This window comes from Hemicordylus capensis, chromosome 2 (assembly GCF_027244095.1).
Source record: "Hemicordylus capensis ecotype Gifberg chromosome 2, rHemCap1.1.pri, whole genome shotgun sequence".
Lineage (NCBI taxonomy): Eukaryota > Metazoa > Chordata > Lepidosauria > Squamata > Cordylidae > Hemicordylus > Hemicordylus capensis.
In genome coordinates this window covers 354,690,065-354,707,445 of record NC_069658.1, presented here as the reverse complement: position 1 = coordinate 354,707,445, position 17,381 = coordinate 354,690,065, and the positions used below count along the sequence as shown (strand labels likewise).

At 41.7% G+C, this 17,381-nt stretch overlaps 1 protein-coding gene across 4 annotated transcripts in view; it reads right to left on the bottom strand.

Annotated features, from left to right (window-relative positions):
* Window positions 1-17,381, bottom strand: part of RAD50 (RAD50 double strand break repair protein) — an 88,537-nt gene that overhangs the window by 39,839 nt on the left and 31,317 nt on the right. For all 4 annotated transcript variants that reach the window (XM_053297307.1, XM_053297306.1, XM_053297305.1 and 1 more), the window contains 7 exons: window positions 17,114-17,271; window positions 11,063-11,238; window positions 8,982-9,219; window positions 8,073-8,262; window positions 6,464-6,590; window positions 3,462-3,655; window positions 895-1,005 (listed from right to left, as the gene is read on the bottom strand). In XM_053297307.1, the coding sequence (XP_053153282.1) occupies window positions 895-1,005; window positions 3,462-3,655; window positions 6,464-6,590; window positions 8,073-8,262; window positions 8,982-9,219; window positions 11,063-11,238; window positions 17,114-17,271 (1,194 nt within the window). The remainder of the gene's footprint in view (window positions 1-894; window positions 1,006-3,461; window positions 3,656-6,463; window positions 6,591-8,072; window positions 8,263-8,981; window positions 9,220-11,062; window positions 11,239-17,113; window positions 17,272-17,381) is intronic.

Sequence of the window (17,381 nt, the reverse complement as noted above, 5' to 3'; positions counted from 1 at the left end):
CTGACTAGCAGTGGCTCTCCATGGTTACAGACAGTCTCTCCCAGACCTACCTGGAAACTCCAAGGAGTGAATCTGGGACCTTCTACATGTAAACATGCAGATGCTCTTCCACTGAGCTATGGCCTCATCCGCTAAGGAGAATATCTTACAGTGCTCACATGTAGTATCCTACATTTTAATGCACCTAGTCAATGATGGCATTTCTTGCAAAATGCAGAACATTTTTGCAAGCCTATCTCAAAAAGATTAAATGCCACATTTTATGGATATTTGTCTTCATGAGGCAGTGAAGACACAACATGCAATCCACAGCCCATTTAGTCAACGGTAAAACTCCAACTGCTTTCAGTACCCATTGGTTGTGCATAGTCAAGCCCAGAATTAAACTGCTCTTGAAAATTCAGTTCAAATGGGAACTTCACTAAACTATAGCGAAGTCCTCCAAGATGTTGTCATGAGGTGCTCAGCTTGGAAAATCTAAGATTTCTTGACCCTAACTTACCTGCTAACTAGGCAAAGAGGCACCTTTTTAATGTGGTGATTCTCTTTATTTAGCAGGGGGAGAGTAACTGGCCCTATCCAGCCCCAGCACAGTATCCCTCCAGTTATTGTTGCTGGTGTCTATCTTATGTTTCTTTTTAGATTGTGAGCCATTGGGGACAGGGAGCCATCTTATTTATTATTTCTCTATGTAAACCGCTTTGGAAACTTTTGTTGAAAAGCAGTATATAAACAGTTGTTATCCTGTCAATTCTGAGTATCTACAAATTATCTGTGGCCACCACAGTCCATAACAAGATGGAGCTTTAGTGAGGAAATGCATGCATTCTTGCCTACAACAAGGATCTTATCTGAGCAACCAACTGAAAGTTCTTGGAAGACAGACTGTCTAACCTTCTCATGTGTCATTTTGTAACTTTTGTTCTTTTTGTCAATTAACTCTTCTCTTTCTTGTTGTAGTTTTTCTAAGGTTTTCTCCAAAGGAAGTATTTGTTCCTTTGCTTCCTGAAAGAGAAAAAGGAAACAATCACTGTGTTTATTCTCCATTTATTCCCGGCTGATAGTGGAGGTCAAATATATTGCAATAGTGAAGAAAACAATCAGAAAACCTTTTGTGCAAGTCTTCTACAACGCCATGATCCATGTTCCCTCAATTACTATGAGATTTGGATGCCAAGTGGTATTTTGGGGAGCCCCTACTGTGCCTAGTAAATATATCTATAGTCACCTATATTGGGCAGCAGCAATATAGGAAGGTGCTGAAGGCATCATCTCATACTGTGCAGGAGGAGGCACTGGTAAACCACTCCTGTATTCTACCAAAAAATTCACATGTGATCGCTAGGAGTCGACACCGACTCGACAGCACAATCTTTCCTTTTCCTTCTAAATCTAATGAACAATTGATGTCTCCATAGTCTTTTGAGTTTGGGGTCAATTCTACACCTTTTTGCATGACAAAGGAAACTGAAAAAGAATGCAATAAACTGCTAGGGGTCAAAGTGACCCCTACAAAATGTTTAGTTGGTTTAGCTTTATTTTAAAAGTTATGTCTACAAATTGTTAGATCACAACCTCCTTTTTCTATTTCTTGTGAGAAAGGAGCACAGATGGTAAGAACACAAATGTTTTGTCTATGCCCACAACAGACAAATTTCTTACTCTTCTTAACATTACTACAAATGATTTTCTGGAGCAACAGTATCCCATAGTTTACAAACCCTTTCATAAACCTAAATTATTTAAGGTCTCCACCGCCAGCCTGCCCAATTGGAACCTTGCATGTGGTCCAGGCAAAACTTATTTTTTCATCATAGTTTTTTACTACATAGTCAATCCCTGCTTTTGAAGGTCATTTTGACTCCAATTGCATCTGCAACTGTTGGCAAGCAACCTTGCTGCCTCAAACCACAGCAGGTGGTCAAACATAAGAACACCTTTAAGTCAAGGATCTTTAGATGGTCCCCTTTTCTCTGTGTACTGAAAGATCTTTGCAAAATATCTAATTGAGTGTTGTTCTCAGACATATTTTTAAATGAAACAGCCCAGAGAAAGGCAAATAGAGATCAGGCTAATCAATGCTAGGAATATATTCATCTTACCACTTTAGCTTCACCACCCCATTTTTTGTTGGTAGAACTAGAATATGGGCTTGCAATTCACATTTTAAAGGATATTTGTATCACTGGCTATGGCTGGCTATTTCCTGTTTCTGAATAGCAAAACATTCAAGAAAGGTAGTAATGTTCTTGCTGACACTTGTAAGTTATATACCGAAGAAAGGGAGGCCAGTGATTCTCCTTTTTTCAGTGCATAAAGATGCAATAATCTAAGATAATAAATTCAAGCCAGAGATTATTCTGCATTATAATGCAACTAAAAGGTGGCATAGACTTGTGACATACACTTGCAAGCCCATGATCAAACAGTGGCCAACGTTTCCCCTGCCCCCACCTCCAAATATAATAGACATAGTCTGTTTAAATGCCTATGTTTAGAATCAGATCAACCCACGATGGAGTAACCATCCCATGTCCTGTGATTTATCATCTGCTTCAGCCACAGAGATGACAGAAGTTAATTTCTATGGTTGAAGCATCAACTGAAAATTACAGCACTGATGTGCTTCATGTAACCATTTCGTTTGTCCAATTCATGCAGTTGTAAAATGTGGTAACTGTGCATAGGGTGCTTAAGCAGTATAACCTATAGCTGTAATTTCTGTATGATTTGTTACAGATATTAATGCATTGGTATACTGATGTAGCACATATAAATTGTGTGTTGTATCTGTTAATGACACAGTGGCTGACATAATGCGCAACATTAGAGAGCCATAATGCTAAGCTGCTGCAGACTTCAAAAGCAAGCTCCAATGCTGTTCTGAAGCAATGGATGCAGAAGTAGTGTTTTCGCAGGTTCCCCCCCCCCCTCACCACCACCACCATGGGGGAACCTGTGAAAACACTGCTTCTGCATCTGCTGCTTCTGAATAGCGTTTGGACTTGCTTAGAAGTTGCTTAGAGCTGTAATGATCTGCATGTCCACCAATGAATTCTATATTTAAAAGCTGGGGTCAATTAGACCATTCTTGAAGGTTTTTGCACTTTATAATGTGGAGGATTACTGGTCCTTATTGACCTCTTTGCAACTAGTGTATATTTAATTACTTTACTGAAAAAGGAAAGTTCTCAATGATGGTTCATTTTACGTGCAAATGGTGTCATACTTAATGCTATCCCCAGGTGTTTTATTTTTATGGCTTTATATTTGATTTCAAAAGAGGTCTGAATCTTGCTATCGACCAAAGGTTAAACATTTGATGTTGCCTTCATCATGAATGTACATAAGTTTGTTTGTTTTGTAGTGACTTGGTAGAATTTTGTAAAGCCTGACAAGCAGAAGTACAAGGGTATAGTGAGAGACCATATGCTAAAATTTACAATAGCTATTCATCTTACTTTGATCTCTCTGTTCAAGGACTGCACCTCTGTGGTCAGCTCCACAGTCTGCTCTTCCAGCTGCTGTCGACGTTGCATACGACTGGAAATTTCAATTTTTTCTGCTTTAAGCTCATTCACTGTACTCTTTAGACACTGGATCTGATTTTGTTGGTCTTGTTTAAGATTCTGCTTCAATTCTATTTTGCCAGTAACTGCAGATATAGTTTTTTTTAAAAGGCAGCATTAAGGTACACTAAAGAATCAAAATACAATTTACATCTTAAGCAGATGAATTTCAGTCTAAAATATTATCACCACTGGGGGGTTCTTGAATATTCAAAAAGAAAATATTAAAATATTTATATCTCTCTTCAACAAACACGTTCTCAAACTGCAAAAGCAAAAAAGGTATGAAAAAATGGCCCCATGCCCCGGAAGGGCTCACAGTTTAGAAAAAGACACAAATAAGATACCAGCAGATACTAGAAAGATGTTGTATCTGCTGTAATCAGGAAAGAGATCATAAACATAATGTGTGTGCACCTGCACAATGTGTGCTGAAATTGGGATATGGGGTGTGGCGACATCCAGCACCTCTGGCCAGTGACACCTTTGTCTACATGGCAGTTCACACATCAGCTAACCTACAAGGCGCCATGGTCCAGGACAGAGCAGAGGGGGAACTTTTCTCCACTTCTGGACCATTTCTGATCTTCCCTTACTCCCTGATTTTTCTTCTCCTCCTTTTTCTAAATTGTGCTATTGCCCCAACCATTGGTATGGCTAATCATCAGTTGACAAGCTTAGGAAGAAATATTTTTACTTGTATTTCTCATTGGCCTTTAGTTCTGGGATTTTTCACTTCCTCCATAGCAACAAAACTGTTTCATTTGCTGCTTTGTCACAAATGCTCAATGGGTCTGTGATGCACAGATCACTTCAGGGAAAGGACCATAGCCATAGTGATCCACATGACTTCATGGGTTATCCATTAAGAGTCTTGGGGGTGGGGGCTCAAGAAGCCAGCCCAACTTGGAGACTGGTATTCTGGCCATGCCAGGTGGTAAAAAGTTAGTGTGCAATACCGATTGTCCTAAAGCCAGCTGCTCTCCTGGGACAATACCACAGATTTTCTGTCTGAGACATCCCAGCCTTTGAATGTATCATAAATTCAGCCCCCCTGCCCTTGCCATGCAAACATTTATTGCAAGTTTGTTGACAATACGTATTCATATAGTTGCAGCCATTATTACCCAGTCAGGTTTCTATTCATCCTTCCTCTTTTCACCTTGGCTTGTACCCACTGGGGTCACAAATAGATACGGGAAAAGGTTACATGGCTATTCATCATATTAAGGTCGTTCACATGACCATTTTCAGTGGGGCTGAGGGGGAAGGCAGGATACAACCTAACTTGCCCCAGATGATCCTTGCCACTCTGGCATTGCTCGTGTACCTGTCATGTGGGCACATGGCGTGAGCGACCCCAGAGTGGGATTTCTTTCACAGCCAAATATGAGGGGGACATGATTTTTGCTGCTCTCTCCTCCATCCAAAAGAACTATTCACTTGCAGGAAAACATCCCTGAGGGTTGCACAGCTGGACTGTGGAAGGAGGAAGAAAAACAGCTAGTTTCCAATTTCTGTGTGTCTCTGTTGGGCTTCTTTCTGTTGCTGTAGCAGCACTGCAGGGAATGTCTGCCATTAAAAGCAACAACTCAAAAGTGCAGGAATAGGACATTTCTACTCTCATAATAAGTGAAAAAGAACCCCAGGATCCTCTCATGGCTCAAAAGCTTAGATAAAGAAAGCAGCCTTTAACTGACTGCAAAAATCCATAAGAAAAGTGAGGGAGGAAGTCTCCACAGGGTAGGAATACAACAACCTGGGGGCAATAGCTGAGAAGACCCTGTCTTGTGTGCACAACTGTCACTGGACCTCTGCCAGCATCAGAACATAGAGCAGAGCTCCCACAGACTATCTTTAAGGTAGACAGATTCACCGAGAGAAGATGGTCCTTCAGATATCTAGGACCAAATCATTTGAGGCTTAAAGTCAAGATCAGCACCTTGAGCCAAACCTGGAAACATATCCGTACCTAGTGAAGTTCTTTCAGGATTGGGGTGATACAATGCATGCGAGTGGCTCAGATTCATCAAATACCTGGCAGCTGCATTTTGCACTAGTTTAAGTTTCCAAATACTTTTCAAGGGCAGCTCCATGTAGAATGCATTGTAGTAAACCAAATGAAAATGTGACTAGGGCAAAGGTTACAATAGCCAGAGCTGCTTTTTCAAGGAAGGATCATGCCTGGAGCAAAAAACAATGCTGTACAAAGGCACTCCTGACCTTAGTTGCCATCTGACCTTCCAATAGCAATGTTGGGTACAAGAGAACCCCCAGATTGTGTACTCTTCAGAGGGTGTACAACCTCAGCTTGAACCCCTACTAGGGTGATGCTATGGTTTTTACAGGTGAGGAACATCCACTGACATAAAAAGTTCCCTTTTAATTGCAATATATTCAATTTGACATACAGAAAACAGCCACTTTAATTCAAACTTAGGTCCCCAAAATGTGACTATTCCATTTAAAAAAGCATATATGCTTTTAAAAAGGATTCCTCTGCTTTTTCGTTTTCTTGCAGGATGATGTAGCTTTGAACCATAGCTCTAAATACCAGTTGCGGGGGAATAACAGCAGGAGAGAGGGTATGCCCTCAGCTCTTGCCTGTGGGCTTCCCAGAGGCATCTGGTGGGCCACTATGTAAAACAGGATACTGGACTAGATGGACCTTGGGCCTGATCCAGCAGGGCTGTTCTTATGAAGATGCTCACAAATTGTGGCCAATAGTCATTTTTGCTTCCAGCCTCTCTTCCTGGGAACACTAGAAAGTGGTCAGATTTGTATTCTAAGAGTGTGAACATGAGGTCCATACATGTGAAGAAGTTAGAGTGCTCCTATGTAGTGTCCATTTAGGAAATGCATTTCAGTGTCCAGCAATTTTCATATGTGGTTACCTGTATCCCACTGATGTTTTTTCGTTTGTTTTTCTTGGCTCACTTGTAGAAGAGTTCGGCCTAAATCCACTCCCTGGAGCTTAGCAGCCTGCTGAGCAATTCTTCGCTCAACATCTCTTAGATCAGTCTGAAAAAAACAGGAAAATATTCTTGTAGAGCCATCATTGGGGGGATGGGGGGTCAAGCTAATCCACTATGAGTATAAGCACGTGAACAGAAGAATTCCCATAAGAGCCCTCTCACAGCATACCAAAATGGTAAAGCACATTTTGTAAATAAATAAGATATTCAATATCTCAAGAAAACAGAGATGTTGAAATTTCTTGAAGTGATTTCTCAGGCCAGTTAGATGAATAGAAATCGCTTATATTTTAAAAAAAGGGGGGGGGGGTTATACCCTACTTTTTAACATTATATGCATTTGTTTTTTATTTCAGATTTACTAATTAGCTAGAGATAGATTAGTATACCAGTTTCTATATATTATATAAATATATGCAGCTGTGAAAGTGCACAGAAGCATCAAGTCAAGTCAAGTGGGATAAATCTATGATACTGAACACAGATCTGTTACCAAGTAACAGATGAGGATTTGCATTAACACAACTGGTCTCACGGTGCCTATAATACCCTGATAATTGTGGCTGATATCCTACGTTTACAAGCGGAAGCCCTATTGAAATTTAATAATCTTTAGACTACTCCCAGAGTAGTTAGGGACATAGGAAGCTGCCATATACTGAGTCAGACCATTGGTCTATCTAGCTCAGTATTGTCTACCCAGACTGGCAGCGGCATCTCCAAGTTCTGTTGAGTAAATTAGTCGGGAGGTCAGATTCCCCATGAAAGTTAATCTGGATGTCAGCCAGTGATAAATTCCAGTGCTACCCTGTAAGTCAATGTTTCAGACAGCTTTCAGTCAAAATGAGACAAGACACTGCCTTAGATACTTCGGCTGTTTGCTCTGCTGCCTCTTGTGGCTTGGCTGCTGATAATGTTCTACAGCTTTAAATCACTTGCTTATGTTGCTGTGAGCCACTTCATGGATCCTTCTGCAATGGAACAGCAGGATATAAATGTTTTAAATAGAAAGAAAAATAATTGTCAAGGGCTAATTACTTGTCACCATACAATAGCACCAAATCCATTCTGCCCTGCTATTGTTCATGATACCAGGAAGTAATAAAATAGTGATTGTTATGCTCCAACCTGACCCCTTATTTGCTGGCACCACCTAAAGGATCAGATTATGATGTGCAAGTTCTCTTTTTTAATTGTTTATGCTTTGAACATAGAAAGAAAACAGTGAAGTCCCATATTATTTAAAGCATATAGGTCCTTATATAATGTGTGCTTATTCCATAGAAACCTATGGAAGGAGATATGTGGACACAGGCCAGGGATCTCCAACTGCTTGCAACTCGCTGGCACATGTCTAACATACTTTCAAGAATTTTACCAAGCAAAATACCCGTATGGGTGTGATCTTCACAGCTTCAGAGAACACCCTGCCCGCTTTTTCTTTGAACTTTATATTTTGAAGGTGCTTCATTGAGGGTTAGGAATTGTAGGTGCTTGGAATGTCATCTAAATGGAGTCATATCCTTACCTGGTACCTTTCCATAAGTGTAATATCCTGCAGACATGCTTTGGCACTTTCTTCCTCAGGCATAATTGTGCCCAGGAGAGTTTCCTGTTCTTCTACATCACCTTTAATGCGTTGAATCTCTCTGTTGAGCGTTTGTAGCCTGTTCCTTAAGTCAGGTATGTCTTTTTCTCTGAGTTCAGATACTGTTTGCCTTAGCAAGAAAAAGAAACACAGTAAACCCTTCTCTTCAGTAACAGTAAGCAGAATCAGCTCTATATAAGGGGCAGTTGATCTTGAATTCACAAGTGGAGTGCACAGAATAATTTTATGAAAGCCTTCCACAGCTTTTCTTTGATTTAGCTTATGAAATGTATCAGAATGTCAAAAATCATGGACAATGAAACTGTGCAATATATCCTGCTGCCCCCGTCTTCCTTATGACCATAATGGAAGGATAAAAATATATCACATCACATCTTTAGCCAGCATACACATTCCCAGTGCTGGCCAAATCTGACCTCCCTAGCCTCTACGGTAATCAGTCAATCAATGTTGGCACAGCTACTTTGTTAAAGTCATACATGTGTGCAGTGCACATATGAAAGTGAAAAGTGAGAACCAATCCTTGAGAGATGTACAACATGATCCTATGCTTGTTGCAAACCACACTGAATTCCACAGTGCTTCCTTCGAAGTAAGAGTGCACGTCTGCATCCCAGGAACAATCAGAAGTGCTTGTGTGTTGACTGTAATGATCCAACACAACTCACATAATTTCTTCATACACAGCAAACTAAGTTGCTTCCATAAAAAGGTGTCAGAGATCCCACCCAAGAAACAATTTTAAAATGACTTTAGACTCTGAAAAAAAATGTTTACTTCTATATGAGCCTATAATTCTGTTTTTAAAAATGTTTTTACTGTGCTCACCTGACAGGCTTAAGTGCCATCATTTCATCACGTCTCTTCTCTCTCCTCTTAAGCTCAGACTCTGTTGCCTTCAGTTTGTCTGGAGCAAGGCGCAGCTTGGACTGAAGATCACTTATCACATCCTGTAGTTCGGCCTCTGTTGGGAAGACCCTCTGACAAACTGGACAACACGATTGGTCTTCATCTGTTAACTGTGTGATGAACTGTGAATAGACTGCTGTGGCTCCTGCAAGCATGGCTGTTTTGAAGAACAAACATTGCATAAACACAAAGTCATATTCAAAGGAGAGGGAAAGGGAGGAATTTTATCAAAATTCACCAACCTAGCAATAAGGGAGCAATTATGCTTAAATGATTTATTTCTAATATATTTGTATATGACTTTCCACTAAAACAAAAAGTCTCAAAAGCAGCTTACAAACAAATCAGCAAAACATTACAATGCTAAAATCAAAACTAAAAAAATTAGAACAGAGAACCACGTTTAGCCATAAATAAAATGTATGCCAGGAAGCAGTTGATAAAATAGCATCAATTAATCCAACTGATCAGAAGAAGCACAACTATTAAGAACTGTGCAGGCCTAAGCATGTATACTCAAACCTAAGTACCGTTGTGTCCACTTGGGTTTACTGTGTGTAATCTTGTGTAGACAGGCAAGTGTCCACAGGATTGTTACCAAAGTAAATAAAAAAGTCTTAATCTAGAACCTATTATAGTGGTAGTACTTCATGAATCCATTTGGGGATATGATCTGAAGAAGTACTGTACTGAGGCTGCCCATTAGCTTCTGAGCTCAATTCAAAGTGCTGATCATCATCTTTAAAGACCTAGATCTTTTAGATCCAGGGAATCTCAAGGACTGCCTACTCTCACAGAATCCTGCCAGCTCATTCAGATCACTTGGAAAGGCTTGGCTTTGCATCCTACAATTTATTTTATTTATTTAAAACATTTATACCCCGCCCCTCCAGTACATTACTGCTCGGGGCAGCTCACAACATTTATAAAACAGTTACAATATATAATCAGACTAATAAAATTAACCAAATTAAACAAGTTTAAAATCCAAGCTAAAACCACCATCAAAATTAGCTTTTAAAATTCCAAATTAAAATCTTAAAGCTAAAAACTAAGATTAGCAAAACTAAAGAACCTATCAGATATACACAAAAGGTGAAAGCCTCTTAAGATGTGGTTTTAGTTGTTTCTTAAAAAAACAGAGAGGAAGCATAGCGAAGGTTTCAGGGAGGGCATTCCAAAGCCCAGGGGCCATATTTGAGTTGTTGGTTGGTGGGTTAACAAGAAAGGCCTCTTGGTTGGAAAGGTTGGTGGTGGCGGCACCCTGGCTCTGCAACTGCTTGGGGTGGCCTATTTAGCTATTTCCCAGTCATTCTCCAGAAAGACAATAAAAGCTTCCTTGCTCTGACAGGGTTTTTAATATTGAATTATAGTTCCCCTGACTGTTCCCGTGGATGCATTTCAATGTGGTTCCTTCCACCACCCCATTTTTAGTATGTTTTTAAAATTCTCATATTTTATTGTTCTGCAGGCCACTTTGGGGGCCGTTTCTGACCAAAAAGCAGCATACAAACAAAATGCACAAACAAGCCTACTGAAATAAAGAGGACGGTATATGGCAAGTGGGGCAGAGACTATTTTCAGAGGACTACAGCCAATAAAGTGAGATATTTTATCAAGTTCATTGCATCAGGCAGAATGTATAAGCACAACTATTACAGTAAATACATCTGCTTATTACAAAATTTCAATAGTTTTCGACTCATACTCAACATGGAACCCACACAATGACCATGCCAAGTATTTTAAAGTGTCAGAGAAATGACATAAGGTAGAAAATACATTTTAATGAACTGAATATATTTATCAATAGTTGTTTCAATGTAAGACAAACAAGAGGAAGCCTAAATTATTTCAAAATTGGACAGGAAATACTTCAGGATCAATGCTGACTTTATGCTATTCATATCCACATTTCACAACACACAAAATATTACAAAAACAAGACATCCAGCATAATCTAAATTCCAAAACTGGGGAAATGGGTTACATGAACTTGCCTCGCTGCTTGGATGTTTTTTCAATTTCATCCTGAAGTTTGTATAGATCACTTTCAAAGTCCTGGCTTCCACAAACATCAAAAAGCTTTTCTTCATAGCTAGACAATTGCTCCTCTTTTTTTCTTAGTTCAGTACTAATATGATTCTTGTTCTGCTCAGCTGAAGCAAGTTCTTTGCTGAAACAGAAATGTTATAAACAGAAGATGAAATTGCTGTGACCGCTTCAGATTCAGCTGAAGATTTTTGAATGCTTCCCTATATGACAAAAATCCTAATAGTAAATTAGCACAGAGGACAGTTTACTAGACTATCTCTTGCTGACATACTAGTAGTTGTTTTTTCTTGCAGTGAACTTCTTATGTATGGGAACATTTAAAAAATGGTGACCAAACAACGTTTTCTATCACATACTTGGAAAGTTATTTTCTGTGACACCTCCTCCCTTCCAACCATCAGTGCCTTCCAAAAATATGTCCCCGAGGGTTGGGAGGCACAGGTGACTGCAGAGGGAAGGAGGAAGGGAAACTGCCAAAAGTCACACACGGGACAGACAATGCTGGTTTTTTAGTGCAGCGTTATGATGAGACATTCACCACTGAAGAAGTAAACCCAATCTGAAGTGCTACTGTTCATTCTACCACCTCAGGACTCTGCCATCTCATTCTACTGCATGCAAAAAAACCCAGGCCTTAGAACCTTCTACATGGAAAGCTTCCAAGGCAAGATTTTTATGTTTCAATTTTCAGAACACTGGCTCAGTTCAGTCAGTCTTCCAAATCATGACTTGGAGGATCAGGAATATTATGTACTCCCTAGTCCATTCTGGCACACTGTCTCTTTCATCCATTAGCAAGTTGCTCTAAACCATAGTTGTCCAAATCCTTGTGTGGCTTTTGTTTTGTTTTTGTGTGTTCCTCCCACCTTGCTGCTGCCACCGGCCAGTCTCTTCCTGACTTTGTGCCCAGCTTCACTTTTCCCCCTTCTCCGTAGACTATGGAGAAGCCCACTGACTGCTCTCCTGAAGGCCCAGTAATCCCCCCTCACTTGAATGTGCAGGGAGGGTCATCTGCTTTTGTTTTGGGACCTCAGCGCCACCCAACCTGCCATGTGGGTGGCTAGGAGAACAACGGAAGGAGCTTTTGCTGCATCCGTTGCCATCCCCGGCTCAATTTTGAGAGTCTCAGTTCTGCTGAACTCCGCAGGTCTTACTCCCAAGTAAACACGTCTCTGATCGGGTAGCGATTGCCCAGTGCAGGTGCCCTTCTTGCCTCCTCCTGGTCTTCCCCTGCTCAGCCTGGTGCTGTTTGTTTGTCTCTCCTTGCTTGCCTCTGTTTGTAGGCCAAGAGGAAAGGGATCCTCCTTGTCCCTTCTCTCCCAGGGGCAGGCTGTCAGGTGAGCTGACTCACTCCAGTATCTGCTTCCTACGTCTTGCACAGCTGCAATTGTGCCTGCTATGGGAGAACTCAGCCCAAGTGTACCAGTTCCAGGGCATGCAGCTTTGCACACCCGAGGCATGGACGAGTGACAGAACCTGGCCACTGGGGAGAGGTGAGAAGAAGGACCTTGTTGGAGCAGCCACCTCCTCAGCTGATCCCAGGCAGCTGCCCCCTGCAGACCCTGGACTGTGGACTGCTGCTGCTGCCGCCACCTCCACCTCTTCATCTTCTTCCACTGCAATGGCTGCCAAGACTCCTTCTGCCACTGCCTCAGGGCAAGACTTTCGAGAAAGTGCTGGTGGGAAGTTTCCCTCTCAGAACCTCATCTTCTCGTCACACACACACACACACACACACACACACACACACACACACACACACCTTCTTTTCCTTGAGAAGGTTTTGGAGAAGGTTGTATGTGCCGAGCTTAAGAGAGCTCTGGATGAAGCTGATTTTCTAGATCCTTGTCAGTCGGGTTTCAAGCCACGGCATGGCACAGAAACAGCACTGTTTGCTCTGGTTGATGGCTTGTATCATGACCCTGATGAGGGTAACGCCCCTCTCTTGGTCCTTTTAGATCTCTCAACAGCTTTCAATACCATTGACCATGGTATCCTTCTGGCGCGCCTGTGCGGGTTGGGTATTGAGGGCACTGTTTTGCAGTGGTTCCATTCCTTCCTTAGTGGATGCTTTCAGTTGGTGTGCATTGGTGGCGAGTGCTCTGCCCTGTAGCCACTCCTTTGTGGGGTGCCTCAGGGCTCGGTTCTCACACCCATTCTTTTTAACATCTATATATATATATAACATCTATATACCTGCTGGGGCAGGTCATCCATCGATTTGGGGTGAGATTCCCTCAATATGCTGATAATACCGAGTTGTACGTTGCCACCCCTGGCCACTCCGGAGATACCGTTTCTGTGCTTTGTCCAGTGTCTGGAGGTTGTCAGGGTTTGGATGAGCCAAAACAAGCTCGGACTTAATCCCTCCAAGACTGAGTTGCTCTTGCTTACTCCTTGATCTGGCCAATTGCCGAGAGTCTCTCCCTGGATGGAGCTGCGCTGCCCCTGAAAGAGGTGGTCCTCTTGGACTTGCAGCTCCTGCTCAAGCAGCAGGTGGAGGCTGTGGCCAGAGGTGCCTTTGCCCAGCTTCGGCTGGTCCACCAGTTGCGGCCCTATCTTGACTGGCAGGCTCTGGCAACGGTAACTCATGCCATCATCATCTCTCATCTAGATTACTGTAATGCGTTCTACCTGGGGTTGTCTTTGTAGATGACCCGGAAGCTTCAGTTTGTCCAGAATGCGGTAGCCCGCCTACTTATGGGTGCTAGGAGATATGATAGTGTAACACCTCTCTTGCAGTCGCTGCACTGGTTAACTATTTGCTTCCAGGTCCAATTCAAAGTGCTGGTTCTCACCCTTAAAACCCTTCAGGTCTTAGCACCTGCTTAACTGCAGGATCACCTCTCCCAGCCAGTCGTGTCCTATCCTTTGAGATCTTCTCAGGTTGCCCTTCTTTCGGTCCCTAGTCTTGGAGAGGTCCTTAGTACTAGGGCCCGTGGAAGGGCTTTCTCTGTTGCTGCCCCTTCACTTTGGAATTCTCTTCACCCCCGATTTGGTCTGCCTCCTCCCTTTCAGCCTTCAAAACCTTATTGAAGACATTTCTTTTCTGTCAGGCATTTGCCCTTTATTTATTTATTTAATTTATTTATTTTTATTTATCCCCCCCCCTTAAATCTCAGATGCTGTTCTTGTTTGTACACCACCCTGAGTGTGGATTGGCCGGTATATTAAATCTTTTAATAAACAGATAGATATATTCTGTAGACAAGTGAGAAAAGCCTTTCAACAGCCACCAGATGTCTACATCCAAAGTGCAGACAACTGTTACATTATCATCCAGCTATCCAATTAGCGGACCACAGAAGACAACTCCCATTTCCCCTCCAGTCCCTAAACCTTCTTGACAAACTCTTCTGCTCTGGCATGTCTTCATGCGTCCCACATTCCCTCCAGTGTGACTTTCACCCTCTAACTTCTTTACTAACATGTGTTTGTTACAAGGCTTCACCAACACAACCACACAACAATATAATAAGTAAGATTAGTATAATTTTTAGTGCCTGTGAATTAAAAGACAACCAATAAAATAAGAACATAAGATCAGGGGCGTATCTAGGGAAAACAGCACCTAGGCCAAGCACTGAAATTGCGCCCCTGTCCAAACAGGGATGATGATGATGATGATGATGATGATGATGATGATGATGATGATAATAATAATAATAATAATAAAATTTCAAAACCACCCTTCCAAAAATGGCTCAGAGCGGTTTACACAGAGAAATAACCAATAAATAAGATGGAACCCTGTCCCCAAAGGGCTCACATTCTAAAAAGAAACATAAGATAGACACCAGCAACAGTCACTGGAAGTACTGTGCTGGGGGTGGATAGGGCCAGTTACTCTCCCCCTGCTAAATAAAGACAATCACCACAGTAAAAGGTGCCTCTTTGCCCAGTTAGCACTTGTATGATGGCACTTGTAGTCAACAATATCTGGAAATCCCTGTTTAAAGGAAGATTGTACCATCTAGACTAGAACACTGTACCATCTAGACCTGGTTGTTGATCAAAACATGAAACATCTCTGTTAAAGACTTAGAATAACAGTCAGGAGTTATGTGAGGATTCCAAGTATCATTTTCTCTGTCTCATCTCATGCTTTAAAAAAAAAACATGACAAAATAGGGGAAGAAGAAGGTGGCGGGGCGGGGGGGAGCCTATAAACCAGTGAATGATTCCTGCCAGCCTTTGTCTTGTGATGACCGTTGGATCATGATGGGGTATATGTGCATTCACCACACCAGTGCTTACTTTGACACCAAGAGGGAGGAGGATACATTAGTTTGCCATACTAGACAGAGGAATTTGCAACAGGAGCAGACAGTCAAGTTCTGCCAGGGCCAAAACCAGCCCCTGCCAGACTAAGAAATCATTGTAGTTTGCCCCTCCCTGTCACAAACAGTGTGCTGTTCTTTTATTATTGACTCTAACTCTCAGATATCCCAGTCATGGATGGAAAATTCAGAGTCAGTTTACAAGAGACTCATTTTCTACATGGAAGTTTCTTCTGTGCAGGTGCTGTGCAGAAACCCATGTGTAGTGATCAATACATATGTAACTATTCCGCCAGGGGCATAGGAAGGTTGGAATGGGCCAAGACAAGATTTTAAAATGGGCCCCCAGCCCCTCAAAGTCCAGGGCCTCCACACACCCAAGGCCCCCAAGGATTTAAGTCTGATATTTCAAAATAAGTATGCTGCTTGGAAATACATTTCACTGAATACACACACGCACACTTCACAATATAGATATACATTGAGTACTATATATTTGTGCTTCTTTTAATGCCTAGAACACACTAGAAACACTAATTATTAAAATGGGCCCCTTGATGCAGATTAGCAAAGGAGACTTTCAACCATGCAGTGTGAGCCTATGTACGTTTTCTCAGAATTCTGAACAAATTCAGTAAAGTTTGAGTCCAGGAGGTTTTTCACACAAGGCCTTTAACACATATCTCCTCTGGAATGGAGGTGCTGCATTCACATGTTGGCCAGATTTACCCTGAAGTCCCTGTGAGTTATTGGGGAGCAGTTCACACACAAGAAAAATAAAATAAAATAAAAGCACAACACATGCTTCACAGTTCTCACTCAGACCTTGTGGGTTGAAAAACAACTTGAACATAAGTGCATTTATAAATGAATGAATGAATGAATATAATATTGTTTGTTCCAGAAGTTCTTGTAATTTTCTGCCATGAAGCAAGCCACTTATAGGCTCTTTTTAGATAGAGTTTATTTTTAAAGGCAGCAAATTTTCCAATCTGTTTTAAATTAAATATACAGAGAGTTCTCAGCCTCCTCCCCACCATATCAAAGCCCTATGGCAGGCAGATCCCTATATATGGTGTGTGTGTGGAGGGGGGGTTAACCACAAAAAGGAATTCACAGTCTACCTGGCAAAAGCTGTGTTGGATGGTCTGGGCAGAGAGTCTGCTGCAGAGAACTCTGCCTTGCTTCCTTGCTTGGGGCCTGCCAGCCTACTCGAGTTCAGGCTTCAGGCTGAGGGGCCTTGGGGCTGGGCAGGTGGGCAATGGGGTTGGAGTGGCAGGCACTGGCGTGGCACCCCCCCTCAGTGGCGCCTAGGGCAAGTGCCCTGGCTGCCCACCCACCCAGTTACACCCATGCATAAGATTGATTTTGTGGAACAATATGCCATATAGAGCTGTTCATTTAAAGGCACTCTCCATAATTAGCAAAGGTTGTTCATCAGCAGCACCCAATAGACTGTGTCCTCCTATATTAACAAAAGAGAGACATTTAACAAATATGAATACAATGAATATTTATATACCACTTTTCAACAAAAGTTCCCAAAGTGGTTTACAGAGATATAAATAAATAAAACGGCTTCCTGTCTCCAAAGGGCTCGCAACAGCAACAGCCACTGGAGGGATGCTGTGCTGGAGATGAAAGGGTCATGTATGTATACAAAAACATAGAGCTACTGCATCAAAACAGACTTATTTCAGCTGAATGAATACTCACTTTAGCTTGGCAAGTTTGTCTCTTGTCTGATTAATCTCTTTCATTTTAGAGTGAAGCCAATCTTCAAGTTGTCTTTTGTTGGGAAAATATCCTATCAAGGAGATTAACTCTTCATTGTGCCTGGCTTTTATTTTTCTGATTTGTTCTTCTTTGTCAGCCTTTAAACAACAACAACAAAGCTAATAAACCTTTATGAACCAACAACAACAAAGCTAATGAACCTTTATGAACCTTCTGGTTCATATACTACCTCCTCTCTCCTGCCTTC